The sequence below is a fragment of the Paramisgurnus dabryanus genome, chromosome 13, assembly GCF_030506205.2.
Source record: "Paramisgurnus dabryanus chromosome 13, PD_genome_1.1, whole genome shotgun sequence".
Classification (NCBI taxonomy): domain Eukaryota; kingdom Metazoa; phylum Chordata; class Actinopteri; order Cypriniformes; family Cobitidae; genus Paramisgurnus; species Paramisgurnus dabryanus.
The window spans coordinates 20,821,216-20,835,852 of NC_133349.1; the positions used below are offsets into that span (position 1 = coordinate 20,821,216).

At 37.4% G+C, this 14,637-nt stretch overlaps 2 protein-coding genes across 3 annotated transcripts; one reads left to right on the forward strand and one right to left on the reverse strand.

Annotated features, from left to right (window-relative positions):
• The first annotated feature begins 274 nt into the window (after positions 1-274).
• On the forward strand, positions 275-9,565 carry gnb3a (guanine nucleotide binding protein (G protein), beta polypeptide 3a). 2 transcript variants are annotated; one of them, XM_065261164.2, is made up of 9 exons: positions 275-440; positions 2,185-2,311; positions 2,524-2,669; positions 3,241-3,304; positions 5,775-5,937; positions 6,333-6,399; positions 6,554-6,755; positions 8,284-8,500; positions 8,780-9,565. In XM_065261164.2, the coding sequence occupies exons 2-9, from the start codon at positions 2,255-2,257 to the stop codon at positions 8,884-8,886; spliced, it is 1,023 nt and encodes a 340-aa protein (XP_065117236.1). In that variant the 5' UTR covers positions 275-440; positions 2,185-2,254; the 3' UTR covers positions 8,887-9,565. The 2 variants fall into 2 exon arrangements, with proteins under 2 accessions (XP_065117236.1, XP_065117235.1); XM_065261163.2 differs by lacking the exon at positions 275-440 and adding an exon at positions 1,255-1,382.
• A 1,520-nt stretch (positions 9,566-11,085) lies between these two features.
• cdca3 (cell division cycle associated 3) lies at positions 11,086-14,389 on the reverse strand. The gene is made up of 7 exons (XM_065260767.1): positions 14,197-14,389; positions 13,849-14,001; positions 12,755-12,857; positions 12,053-12,663; positions 11,655-11,973; positions 11,469-11,548; positions 11,086-11,357 (listed from the first exon to the last, which is right to left on the reverse strand). The coding sequence occupies exons 2-7, from the start codon at positions 13,984-13,986 to the stop codon at positions 11,265-11,267; spliced, it is 1,344 nt and encodes a 447-aa protein (XP_065116839.1). The 5' UTR covers positions 13,987-14,001; positions 14,197-14,389; the 3' UTR covers positions 11,086-11,264.
• Between the last annotated feature and the right edge of the window lie 248 nt (positions 14,390-14,637).

Here is a 14,637-nt window from a genome sequence, read left to right on the forward strand (position 1 = left end):
AGTAAATCGTGGGGTAATTTTCATTTCTGGGTGAAGTATCCCTTTAAAGCAGGTTTAAGCATACATTTTGTTTTATTTTTGGAAAATTGTTTTTGGTAAAGCGAGGAAGTGAAATTGAACCTCTTCTCCCTCACCTGTTGTACACCTCTTTTACTGTCATGTGGCCTCATGACCTGATTCTCCTCACCATTTAGTTCTCCTGTCATTTGCTCTCTGTTATCTCCTCCCTCTCGCTTGTCTCCATCCCAGGCTTTATCCCTTCAGCCCTGATCTCACTTCATCCTCTCCAATCCTTGCCTGCCTATCACAAAAGCATCACAGAGTTTACAGACACACAGAGAAAACCTGAATGAAAAGCATTGTGCTGAAAAAGACCAGTGTATGGAAGGCCGCCTGGAAAGAAGCAACAAGTAAAGAGGAGAAACAACTAAGAGGAACAGGTCAGTGATGGAGCTGTATTTATTTTGGGTTTATCTGCAAGCGCTTTAGTTTCTTACTTTAATAAATAAGTAATTTAGGAAATTAGGAAATTCTAGGCCATTCAAACAACCTAAAGGCTTTGTAAAACTTTTGCTTTTTTTAGTGATATGGTATTTTCCATTGTAAACAGTGATGTGTAAGACAAGAAATGTCCCTAAATTACTTATAAAGGCAAATTTTCTTTTGTTAATGATAGCAAATACATATTAATTATGTTGTATAAAAGGTTTTAAGATGTAATTTTAAATGCAATATTTCGAATTACCTAACTTGACATTAGTCTAAATGATGTCTGTCACTTTAAGAAAGTAATTTGCAAAAAAGATCCAGTCAACATTCAAATGAAGGCTAGGCCACATTGGCGAACCCATTACAAGCTCTCTCGCTTTCTCTCCATCCATCCATCTATCTATCTGTCTATACCCCCTCCCCACCTCATCATGCTCTTATCCAGATGCAAAGAGCAGTCAATAATCGGATGAGAGCAGATTTGATTCAAAAGGCCACTCTTAAAATCTCAGCTCCATGGATTTAAACTCTCTCTTTCACACTCATCCTTTTCTGGTTGTGTTGTTACGGTGCTCATAGTCTTGTTGATCATAGCATTATTATTGTTTAACTAACACAACAGAGGACAGGTATACAAACACATACATACATTTCTAGGAACTGAGTTCTTGATGAGGTTCTGAAAGAGAGGAATTTGACTATTTACCTTATTTAATGTTCATTAGAGAGCAGGTCCCTCCCACTGGTCCACCTCTCTCCCATCCACACCCCTCTGTTCAAACAAATTTTAGGCAAAGACATTCGGTCATGAGAGTTTAGGAGAGACACAAAGATCCAAAAAACAATTCAAGCAAAAGGAAATAGTTTAGTTTAATCTGGTCTGGCTTTATAAGGTAAGAGATCATATTTAAAGATTTAAGATGTATGTTAAATAATTCAGAATATTTCGTTATTTGGTATTTAAGCTATACTTCAAGTCAATACTTCAATACATGAACTACTGATCAAATAGCAAACTGAAGCTATCTGCATAATTTGTCAATAAGTTTTGAGATTATAAAGTAATTTCTAATCTGTTAGCAGCTGTTCATATCTTCACTATTATTTATTCTATTTTATTTTGTCTATTTTGAAACTCTTAATTATTATGTGGCTTCTCATTTGTTTGTTTTTTTATAATAAGTGAACATAACGTGTTTTTATTTCAAATTATAAGCATAAAAATTTAAATAAAAATGTGAAAATTTTACACATACAAGCATGAACATTTAATTTTTTTGTAATTCACCCAAAATTTGTATATAATTTAGCTTGTTCCATTTTTAAATGTCTTATGTGGTGTATTAGAAAGCACTAACATTTAAACATTTTTAAAAAGTGTTTATTGTATGACGTGGTGCTGGACTCGGTTCATCTTTGTATGTTTGTGGGTCGTAGGGTGGTTACAAGCAAAATGTTTGCATGCGCCCTTATTTGTGAGGATTTGCAAACCAGGTTGGTGAAACTTTGAATTGCAAATACCTGTTGAAGGGCCAACCGAAGACATATCTCTATGAAAGCGAAAACAATGACCTCTACCCACAAGCACTACAATAAATTACATTGTCATAATCAAAACAACAGCTGTGATTTCTGTACTGTGATTACAATGAAATGACAAAAATTTTATTAATAATAAGGATCATTTTCCCCCAGCATTCTTTTGGCTCAGCTGATCTCACTTCCTGTCTGTATCCGTGGGTGACTGCGCCTGACAACCGTTGCCATGGGTGAAATGGACAAATTGCGAAAGGAGGCAGAGAGTCTTAAAGAACAGATCACTGTTAGTATGAAAAAATAGACGTCAGAATCAAATAGTACTTACAATACTGCAAAAAAATAAATGATTGATCAATAAATGGTTAATATAGAAAATAAACTTGTTTAACTTATATAGAAACATTTTACAGAAACTCTTTCTTTCCAAGTGGATGCTGTTTTGGGATCTACTCTGTGATCTGTTGTCTATAAACGTCTGATATCTTTGCTATCTAGGCAGCCCGTAAAACAGTGCAGGACCTCACACTGCAAGATCATACGGCAGGGACATCTGTTGTAGGACGTGTCCAGCTGAAGATCAGGAAGACATTGAGAGGACATTTGGCCAAAGTTTATGCCATGCAATGGGGGGGTGACTCGAGGTAAACGCATCGAAACTTAAACATACAAATTAAACACACATACCACAAGAGATGTGTTGAGTAGATTTTCCAAAGAGACTTATTTACCGCCTTGTTTTTTATCTTTATTTGATATGCAAATCTGAAGTAATACACAATGAAAGAAGGTTAGATGGCTAGGAAAGAGTTTTTGTTTGTATTATAGTAGCTAGAAGCAAAGAATGACGTCTTTCCATAAATATTTACATTTGACACATGCTTTTATTCAAAGTTATTTACATTTAACGTTATATAAATACATTATTTATACATTTATAATATTTTAGTAGGTTTTGTGTTTGTTGGAACAAAACCTAAAGTACGTTTGTATGTTTTTTATTTAAGCTTTTTACACAACTTGTCACTGGGATGGTACCTTATAATGTTCCCAGTATGTACCTTTGAAGTACCAGTATGTACAAAAGTGTACTTTTTGAAAAGATACTGCCTCAGTGACAACTTTTGTACCTTCTTGTACCTTTATTTTGAGAGTGTCCTAAAATGTCTATTTTCTAATACCACTTTGTTTTCATTTCGTCTCATTCTCTCTCAGACTGTGTGTCAGTGCATCTCAAGATGGCAAATTGATCGTATGGGACAGCTGTTCTACCAATAAGGTACAAATGTTTTTTACTGGCACAGATGAACTTTCCTCATCTTGACTTTTAATCTCTGAGTCTGATAAACACTTGTTACTCGTAAAAATGCAATCCACAATCTGTTGCTTCGCTGGGCGATGCTCACCAAACATCATCCAAGGTTTAACTTTAAGCTTCTCTTGTGTGCATTGTAATGCAAATTCTTCCTGGTCACGGGTATTAAGAAAATCACTACCTGCCAGTGGTCAAATTTGTGTTTAAGGGGAGGAGTCATATTTAAATGACACGAAGGCAGAAAGTAGGACTGAAATGGTTTATTTTAAAGCAGAGCAGTGACTCATTGTTACATAATTTAAGTAAATATTATTTAACTGGCACAAATCCCTTTTGAGTGGTGGGTGAAACTTAATTAATATTAGCCTGGTATTTTTTGGTCTAGAAGCCTAATCTTGGTCTTGTTTTAAAGAAGACGATTGAAAGTTTTTCACAGAAGTGTCTGGAGGTGAAAATATTAAATTATAATTGTTATAGCAGTATACATTTATTTAAAGAAATAAAAATTATGCAATAACATATTCATTTCATAAATTAAATTATAAAAATGTAAATGTTTCGCAAAAGTAATAATGTAAACATAAAGCCACAAGTCTCAAGTAGTTGTGATCCAAATTTCAAGTTAAAATCACAAAAAAATGTGTTGTCACACTTTTAGTGGTTTTACCAACAAAGGCCACTAGGTGTCAACGGTTTGCTGCATACTCTTGTCACAAATTAATAATTACTATCACTCCATTATTATTAATACAAAAAAAAAGGTTTTTAAAATATGAAAACTACATTCTTTGAGCTTTCCAATGATTCATCGTTTGTCAAATTTTTTGAAGATTTATAATAGGATGTAGTGATATATAATTAATATGCATTCCTATGGGGGGGAGTCATGTAACAAAAAACTGTCACTACATTATTTCTATCATCAGATGACCCTGACATATGAAACTACATTCTTAGCTTTCCAGTGATATATAGTTTATCAAGATTTTTTAAGTTTAGAGTAGGGTGTAAGTGTTATAAGTATTTAAAAACAAATTTGGCCTACCTGTGGGCCATCACCTTTTAGAAACTGACTCACTACGTCATAATTTTCCCAAAATGGTGATGAAATATGAAAACGACACTCTTTGGGCTTTCCAACGATATATAGTTTGTAAAAATTGTTTAGGTTTAGAAAAAGGTATTAGTGCTATACATATGTAAAACAAATTGAGTCCACCTGTGGCCCTGTGACATTTTAGAAACTGACTCTCACTACGTCATAATTCTCCCAAAATGTTGATGAAATATGAAAACTATACTCTTAGACCATTCCAAAGATATATTGTTTGTCTAGATTTTTAAGTTAAGGATAGATTAGTATTACAAATATATAATAACAAAGTGGGCCTACCTGTAGATCCATGGCATTTTAGAAAATGTCTCTCACTATCTCATTCCTTTACCAAAATGGTGATGATAAATAAAATGTACACTCGTAGGGCTTTTAAACAATATATAGTTTGTCATGATTGGATAAGAATTCACAAGCAAAATACTGAAGTAAACGTATGCTTCCCGCAGGCGGGACAGTGACATTTTGCAGGATATAAATGTTGTGATGCACACTATCTTCATAAATTAATCAATTACTCTCCCTAAATAATTTATTTTTATAAAACACTATTGAAATATGTATTCTAGAGGCTTAGACCTTTCAAGTGATACATACTTTGTTGTGAAAGATAACAATTTACATGCAAAATATTAAAAGAAATGTCAGGTGTCCCACTCATTGGACGGTGCCGGTTAATGTCTAAATGGTAATGTTATGCTAATGGTATACTTATATCTGACTCGGTCTATGAAAACTCCTACATAATGTAAAAACATTCTGTAAAAATAAAACCTTGATATCTTTAAAGGGATAGTTCACTGAAAATTTTAAATTATGTCATTATTTACTCAACCTCATGTTGTTTTCTTGGTTATGCTGAACACAAATGAAGATAACCAAACAGATCCGGGGCACCGTTCACTTCCATAGTGTTATGTTTTCCAACTGTGGATGTCATTGGTGCCCCAGATTTTCATTATTACAAACATTCTTTAAAATAACTTAATTTGTATTGAAAATAACAAAGAAATGTATAAGTTTGGAATGACTCAAGGGTGAGTGAATGATAAAAAAAAATTTGTGAACTTTCCCTTTAATATTGACTGATTAAGTATTGTATTGTAATACTGACTAAGGATTTAATATTGACTGCCTAAGGATTTCACAGGCACACTCACATATGTTAAATAATGTAATAGATCTGCAGTGTCCACATTTATCTAAAACTTGCTACAAGAGCTTTTTATAACAATACAGATCCCACATAAATCCTAAAATATATGTTTATTCACTATACTATAATGAAATATTGCTAATTGTGTGCTGACTGTGGTCTAGGTTCATGCCATCCCTCTGAAGTCCTCATGGGTGATGACCTGTGCATACGCCCCTTCAGGAAACATGGTAGCTTGTGGAGGACTTGACAACATGTGCTCTATCTATAACCTCAAGGGCAAAGATGGAAATGTTAAGGTCATGCGTGAGCTCGCAGCACACACGGGTAATGATGAATTATTAATTTAATAGTTTAAGTGAATGTTTTGAGCTTTATAATAACTCAAATATATTAAATGACTTTCTTGAACACTCTTTTTGAATTAAATATTTATGTGCAACCACAGCTTAATTATTTATTCCACTAACAAAAATGTATACAGATTTATGTTTTTATCCCTGTATTGATTTATTTGCTAAGTAGCTGTGTATTAGTCGGATAAAGTACAGTCAGTGTGTATAGAAATGTAATATAGAAATATAAAGCCTTTGAGTGTGATACAAGATAATGATCAGCGTTACTTTCCAGCTGACTGTATATTAATGCCATCTATAGGCTTCTACAATGTCTCAAAATTGTCCTTGTATATTTATCTTAAAATCTGATCCTCTGTCGATCAGGTTATCTGTCCTGCTGCCGTTTCCTGAGTGACAGTGAAATCATCACCAGTTCTGGAGACTGCACCTGGTACACAGTCATTTAGTTTATACAGTAGTTAAACTTTATCAGCTACACAGAGGATACAAATCCTCTGTAGGCAGCAGGTTAAATTCTGCTTGCAAATAATGTATTCAAATTAACAATTTTATGTAAAAATGACAAGACCTCTGACCTTTTTCAGTTGTCTGTGGGACATTGAGACAGGAACACAGAAGACCATCTTTGCTGGTCACCTGGGAGACTGCATGTCACTGGGTATGGCTCCTGACTATAACACTTTCATCTCAGGAGCCTGTGACTACACAGCTAAACTGTGGGACATCCGTGATGGCCAGTGTAGACAGACTTTTGCAGGTCATGAGAGTGACATCAATGCCATTGGGGTAAGAATGATCAGCAAGGCAGAAGGTTTTTTATCAACCATAAAACAGCTTAACACCTTTTCATTAGTGGTGCATCACTCAAAACACACTATAGCAACCACACAGCAGCATACATGAAACCATTTGCGACTCCATAGCAACCATACGGCATCATACATGAAACCATTAGCGACTCTATAGCAACCACACAGCAGCATACATGAAACCATTGGCAACTCTATAGCAACCATACAGCAGCATACATGAAACCCTTGCCAACTCCATAGCAACCACACAACAGCATACATGAAACCATTAGCAATTCCATACAGCAGCATACATGGCAACCACACACCAGCAACCATTAAACTATTTGCAACTCCATAGCAACCACACAGCAACATAAAGGAAACAATTTGCAACTCCATAGCAACCACACAGCAGCATACATGAAACCCTTGGCAACTCCATAGCAACCACAAAGCAACATACATGAATCTATTGGCAACTCCATATCAACCACACAGACAGCAGCATACATAAAACCATTGGCAACTCCATAGCGACCACACAGCAGCATACATGAAACCCTTGGCAACTCCATAGCAACCACACAGCAGCATACATGAAACCATTGGCAACTCTATAGCAACCATACAGCAGCATACATGAAACCCTTGCCAACTCCATAGCAACCACACAACAGCATACATGAAACCATTAGCAATTCCATACAGCAGCATACATGGCAACCACACACCAGCAACCATTAAACTATTTGCAACTCCATAGCAACCACACAGCAACATAAAGGAAACAATTTGCAACTCCATAGCAACCACACAGCAGCATACATGAAACCCTTGGCAACTCCATAGCAACCACAAAGCAACATACATGAATCTATTGGCAACTCCATATCAACCACACAGACAGCAGCATACATGAAACCATTGGCAACTCCATAGCGACCACACAGCAGCATACATGAAACCCTTGGCAACTCCATAGCAACCACACAGCAGCATACATGAAACCATTGGCAACTCCATAGCAACCACACAGCAGCATACATGAAACCCTTGCCAACTCCATAGCAACCACACAACAGCATACATGAAACCATTAGCAATTCCATACAGCAGCATACATGGCAACCACACACCAGCAACCATTAAACTATTTGCAACTCCATAGCAACCACACAGCAACATAAAGGAAACAATTTGCAACTCCATAGCAACCACACAGCAGCATACATGAAACCCTTGGCAACTCCATAGCAACCACAAAGCAACATACATGAATCTATTGGCAACTCCATATCAACCACACAGACAGCAGCATACATGAAACCATTGGCAACTCCATAGCAACCACACAGCAGCATACATGAAACCATTGGCAACTCCATAGCAACCACACAGCAGCATACATGAAACCCTTGGCAAATCCTTAGCAACCACACCGCAGAACACAGCACCATTCACATTTTCTTAAAAACTCACACTACCCATACTTACACATGCCTCTCTCTGTCACTCCTCAGTTTTTCCCCAATGGTAATGCAGTGATCACCGGCTCAGATGATGCTTCCTGCAAGCTGTATGACCTGCGTGCAGACCAGGAGCTTATGACATACCAGGACTCCAGCATCATGTGTGGAGTAACATCTCTTGCTCCTTCTTTCTCTGGAAGACTCCTCCTCGCTGGCTATGATGACTTCAACTGCAACATCTGGGACATGCTTAAAGCAGAAAGAGTCGGTGAGTTACGGGAAAGAGATAAAAGAATGTGAATATCAAATATTGTTAAAATGTAAACATGTAAAATGTAAACCAAACTAGCCTGACATTGCAACATTTGCTCGGTTACTGGTGTGAGCCTGTAGCAGCTCCTGTTTGACTGATCATCGTCTCTTATTTTTGTTTTTTTAGAGACTGGGTAACAATGGTCATTGTTTTTGTGATTTTGTTTCATGTTGTTCACTTCACCTTTCTATAGCACAAAACTATCCTTACTAATTATTTGATTTTTTTTCACAGGAACATTGTCTGGTCATGACAACAGAGTGAGCTGTCTTGGAGTGGCAGCCGACGGGAAGGCCTGCTGCACAGGATCATGGGATAGCTTCCTGAAGATCTGGAACTAAGACGCTGTCTCTAAGACATGCAATATCAGCAGAATATATCAAAGACAGGGTAAAATGTAAAGGGGACCATAAACACAGGACTATGAGAAATAGTTGTAAGTAGAGAAGGAAAAGGATGCGTTTGTTGTGCCAAAACACAACAAGAAGGATTGTGAATAAAAAGATAGTCTGACTCGTAGAATAATATTGTCAAAGAAATCATGCAATAATAGAAAATGATTTTCAGGGACTGCTAAATGCAAAAGCGGGCGTTTACAGGGCAATTACCTATCTGGTGATTTCTGATGTAATGTTTGAATAGGCTAAATATTAACACAAGACTGTGTTAAAGCACATTATCAATATAGCATACGAATTAAGACTTTCAACATTAGTTGAATCAAGCTACCTGATATCTTCATAATGTATCCTATGCTATCAAACCTATATGACAGAGGTTGCCAAAATAGTTGTGCAAGACTTTACAATGACTTACATTTACACAGAATTACATTTTCACTTTTATACAAAGTGGTTTACACACTATACATAAATCAAACAAACGGTTTAGTGAGATTGTCCGATTTGAGCTTCTTTTGATTAATTTATTGTTAGATTTGTATCATAGTGCACTCGTAGTGTCAATAGTATCATCACGCTGTTATTTTCTGCTTATTCAGGCCAATAAAAAATACTGAGACAAAATTGACTCAATGTTGTCTGAATATACATGATGTTAAAAAAAATGGCTTTATCTACTATAAATGTGACCCTCTATATGGCATCTCCAGGTTTAAAGGGGACATATCATAAAAATCTGACTTTTTCCATGTTTAAGTGCTATAATTATGTCCCCAGTGTTTCTATCAATCTAGAAAATGTGAAAAACAACAACCCAGTAACTTCGTTTTGGTAAACCATTTTTTGCAAGCATGTGAAAAATAGGTCACTGAACTTTGGCTCCCCATGTGATGTCAGAAGTAGATAATACTGCCCCCCATAATCTGCACTATCCAACCACGGCACTGCCATTTAGTTCAAAGATCAGCTCATTTGCATTTTTAAAGGACATTTTTGCTCACACCTACAAATTGGCAATTTTAACATGCTATAATTAATGATCTATATGATATTTTGAACTAAAACTTCACATACTTACTCTTGGGACACCAAAGATTTATTTCACATCTTAAAAGAGGCTTGTGAAATGTCCCATTTTGTTACCAACTTGTATACGTTTTTTTTTTTTTTTATGTTAACCAAGCAGATCAAGGGAACTATTCATTTGCATAGCAGAAAACAAATAATACTATGGAAATGAATGGTGCCCCAGATCGGTTTAGTTTTTCTTCAAAATAGCCTCTTTATTCAGCAGAACAAAAAATGTATAAAAGTTTAGAACAACTTTTTTTCAGTAAACTAACTATCCCTTAAAGGAGTAGTCCACTTTAGAGATGGGATCCATTGACTTTTTATAGTAGGAAAAAATACTATGGAAAGTCAATGGGCCCCATCTATAAAGTGGACTACTCCTTTAAAAGTCTCAATCTTATTAAAGCAATAAAGTTTGCCAATATTAAAGATATCAAGGTTATATTTTTATAGAATGTTCTTGATGTGGGATGATTTTACATAGAAAAAAAAAATACAAAAAAGGACTTTAGTTGGGTTTTCACTGAATAGGTCACAAATCTACATGGGGCATTACTTGGACTTTTGTTACAGGACTTTGCAATTGGCCTCATTCACTTAGCATGCGTATGACTGTATTTGTTCGTGAAATATGCGTTTGAACGTTTGAACAAACAAATCATGAATCAACAAAAACTTTTAGACAAAAATTTCTTCTAAATGTTTGAAATAACGCAAGAACAACTTAGACCACACATGCAATAATCATGAACACGCAAAAAGAACCCTATAATATATATATATATATATATGTGTTATATATTTTTTTTCCTTGTTCATGATTATTGCATGTGTGGTCTAAGTTGTTCTTAAGTTTTTTTTACATACATATAAAGTAAATTTTAGTATGAAAGTTTTTGTTGAATCATGATTTGATAGTTAAAACGTCTGTAAGCACATTTTACGAACAAATGTGTGCGTATGCATGCTTAGTGAATGAGACCTAATGTCTTCAAGCACGTGCTTTTAAGAGATGTAAACCCACCCATCCAAACATCAAAAATAAATAAGACCAAAGTAACAAACCAATTAAAATATCAACTTTTATTTTATTTACATTAAAATGCAAAGTTTTTATTTACAGAAACACACACACACGAAAATATGAGAAAGAAAAAGTATCAACATGTAGTTCAATTTAAGGCTGAAAACTGTAATATAAACATAGTGTTGGGTGAAATGTTTCTGGTCTATCAATACAGTTCATCTCACTCGTTCTCCTTGTTGAGTGAGAGAATCAGAGCTCTCCTGTCCAACTGGCCGAACCTCTGCTTTTCCGGTGTGGACACTTTCAACTTCATCTGATTGGAGACAGTTAAAGATACATTTAGAGCTTTGTTACAATATGCTAGAATGAAAGGGAGTACATAAAATGCCCATCTACGGCAAAAAGAAGTTAAATGAGAATCTACCTGTGAGTTACGGTCTCTTGGTGAATTAGCCTCCTTCAGGATCTGTAGAGGTGATCTCCCCTCACCAATCAAAACTTTATCTGGAATTAAAATACCACACAAACATGTAGGTTATATCCACTGAAAAAAACAACACTTTAAAGCATTAGAAATGGTGAATTGTTTTATAAAAATAGAGGTACTCACCTCTAGGTCTCTGTTTGGTGCGCACAACCATATTGTTATTCTCATTGGTGGCAGGTTTTTTGGTGGCAAGTGGTGAAGACACTGTTGTTTTTCCACGTGCTTGCACCCCTCTCGACCTGACACCAGTGGTGCCAAAGCCCACCCCAAGCCACTGAGGCTTAAAAACAGCCTGACTGGGGCTCCGTGTATCAAACTTCGGTAAACGTATGCCAGTCTGGACCGTTTCGGGCTGGTTGTTAATCACTGGGCGTGGCTGAGGTGTGGTAGGTTTGGTGACCTCAGGCTGCTCGTGGCTCTGCTTTGGAAGTGAAACGGTGACCTGACGGAAGTACAATAACTTTAATGTCAACAGATGCAATACAGATTCAGACCATTTTTCAATAAACTCAAAAACATACCTCCTCTTTAGATGTTAGTGTTGGGACATCATCCGCTTCAGAGGACACAACCGCTTCAGAGGACACAACCGCTTCTGCAGCAGGTGTGGAGTTCTCTGTGGATTGTGAAGGGATAGAGAAAACCGCATAGTTGTGATCTTCATTCGTCTCACCCTTTGGAGGAGGACGGGGAGTGAGAGGGCGCTCCTCCATAGATGATGAGTAGATGCCTTCACGGCAGGCGAGAAGACTCAAGCTGAGCTCCTTCCTTAAAGGTGAATTACCAAGAAGCAGGGCTTCCTCCGCCTCCTCAAGCGTGGGCTCGCTGTCCACCTCCACCTCTGTCTGAGTGTCATCTATCAGCACAAACGGACTGCTGCATATGGAGCCGTAGCCCTCAGAACGAGAGGTGACCAACGGGGTAGAAACAGCGTTGTGAATGCCCAAATCGTGGTGCTCTTCCTGAGGGAGCAGATGCTCCTTGGCGATCGGGTCATTTTGCTTGTCCACACTGGATAGGCTGGGGTGTTTGATGAAAGAGACGGGAGGAAGAGGAGCAATAGTGGAGTCGCCGGTCTTGACATCAGTAAGAAAGAAGGTGCTCAGACGCCGAGCGAGAGAGGTGACGGCCACTGTCAAGAAAGAAAACATTTTTAAAAGCTGCTTTGGGAAATATGAAGTTTGACTAGTTGGTGTGAAGTCAAAAATATTGTAATATCTTACCCTTCATTGGGGTTCGAGTAACTCCAGGAGTGGGTGAACGGGGGTCAACAAATACAGGCCCAACTGACTCCACTTCAGGAAGAGGAGAGTAAGCCACACCCACCTACAAAAAATAACGTTACCTTAAAGGTATAGCGGAAGATTTTCGTTTTCCGGGTGGATCACCACTGTTATTGGTCATCCCAGATGTCAATCATTCTGATTATATGTTGACGTATAACCGTCGCACGTGCTCGCCTCTACGTTCGCTTTCTGCACATGCGCACTTTCACGTGTATGTGTGTTGTGCTACGGTTTCAACCATTCATTGAAGGTCGCGTTCTCACTGTGTTTTTTTCAAAATGTCTGAGGGTCGCAAGAGAAAAAGTCTCTACGAATTGTATGACAAGAAGAGAAAGGACTATAAATAAAGAAACAAGACCAGATGTTTATGGGAGACTATTTCACACGCTGGCGTGAGCTAAAAGGACAGGTTGGGCTTCCCACGCGAAGTTTCTACTGGAAAGGTACATTTTGTCATGCTATTTGGAGAAATCCATTTAAAATCACTGCTGGTAAAAGTTGATGTAAGCTATGATTTGCGATGCTAGCCCTGGCACACGAACCGCACAGATACTGTAAACATGCCAACAGAAACTTGTAAACAGAGCGAAGAGAAGAACTGAGCTCCTGCACGCTCTCTCTCTGTCTCGTGCACGCGTTTAACAGGCGTTCCCTCTCGGGAGCATTTTTTAAAAAATATCGAGGGGCGGTTCTTTTAAATAATTCGGGAAAATCTTCCGCTATACCTTTAAGTTTAAAAACACTTTTCAGGTTGCAAATGTGGGACCTAAACGTAGCATATGTAGGACCTCAAAATGCATTTTGTATCAAAATCCGTTTTATCGGTAAGGAACGAGCTTTACTGTCTGTATGTGAGAAGAAAATAAAATGAGAAACTTTGTTTCTGTAGATCAATTGGTAGCCCAAAAAGGTTTATTTAGGGGTTCAATTCCCAGGGATAACACATACTGATAAAAATCTACACTTTTAATGCACTGTAATCACTTTTGATAAACTAAAGGCGTCTATCAAATGCATAAATGTTAATTTACCTGTATAGGTGTGCGGTCTATCCCACATGAGGGCGAGCGAGGGTCCACGAGTCTCGCTACACCCGGAACTTTCAGTCGCTGGATCGGTTCTGGCTTTGGCGTTGATGCCACGGACAGCTTGCTTTCACTTGACCCCATTTTAAATCACCCTCACTGAAAACATTTCATTAAAATTTATATAAAAACAAGCTGCAGTGTTTTTGGTATTAAGAGTATAATAGAGCAATTAAACACGTTAAAAACAAACCACTAAAATTCGGATTGATGTTTAAAAGTAATCAATATTGCCACGCGGCGTTTTAGTAGTAAAACACAACACCATTGTCCAGTAAACAAAACCAAACTCACCTTAAAACGCAACGCGTGTCACACCAAAAACAATGTTTTCTCTGTTTTTCTGTGTCTTTCGCGCAAAAATCACATCAAATGTTTCTGTTCCGTCCGAAATGTCTGCATACACAAAACAAACATGCACTTTACTGAACGTACTAGGTCCTCCAGAAAGCCGTTCAACAAACTTGGTGTGTGACTCGAGCATTTAAATGGGCAGTCCTGTGTTTGCGGCAATTTTTAAACTGACCAATAGATAAGAGCATGAGTTCCAGCCTAGGCGCTTCTGATTGGCTGACAGTGTGAACTATGGGCGTGAACTGTTAAAATGTAGGCGTGGGCTGGCGATTTAAAAAACAACCGCGTGTTGACGTCACCATCTTCGTGTTTTTGCCTTCAGTCGACACAAATTCAAATAAAGTTTTGTCGTTATTTTTTTGCCTTTAGCGAAAACGATGT

What these genes read in the sequence shown, in the direction of transcription:
- gnb3a (XM_065261164.2), top strand. Translation starts at nt 2,255, where the DNA reads ATGGGTGAAATGGACAAATTGCGAAAGGAGGCAGAGAGTCTTAAAGAA. An exon ending in CAATGGGGGGGTGACTCGAG is followed by an intron (nt 2,670 to 3,240) that starts GTAAACGCATCG and finishes ATTCTCTCTCAG; the next exon opens with ACTGTGTGTCAGTGCATCTC. An exon ending in GTGACATCAATGCCATTGGG is followed by an intron (nt 6,756 to 8,283) that starts GTAAGAATGATC and finishes GTCACTCCTCAG; the next exon opens with TTTTTCCCCAATGGTAATGC.
- cdca3 (XM_065260767.1), bottom strand. Translation starts at nt 13,986, where the DNA reads ATGGGGTCAAGTGAAAGCAAGCTGTCCGTGGCATCAACGCCAAAGCCA. An exon ending in CACTAACATCTAAAGAGGAG is followed by an intron (nt 11,974 to 12,052) that starts GTATGTTTTTGA and finishes TACTTCCGTCAG; the next exon opens with GTCACCGTTTCACTTCCAAA. An exon ending in CAAGAGACCGTAACTCACAG is followed by an intron (nt 11,358 to 11,468) that starts GTAGATTCTCAT and finishes GTCTCCAATCAG; the next exon opens with ATGAAGTTGAAAGTGTCCAC.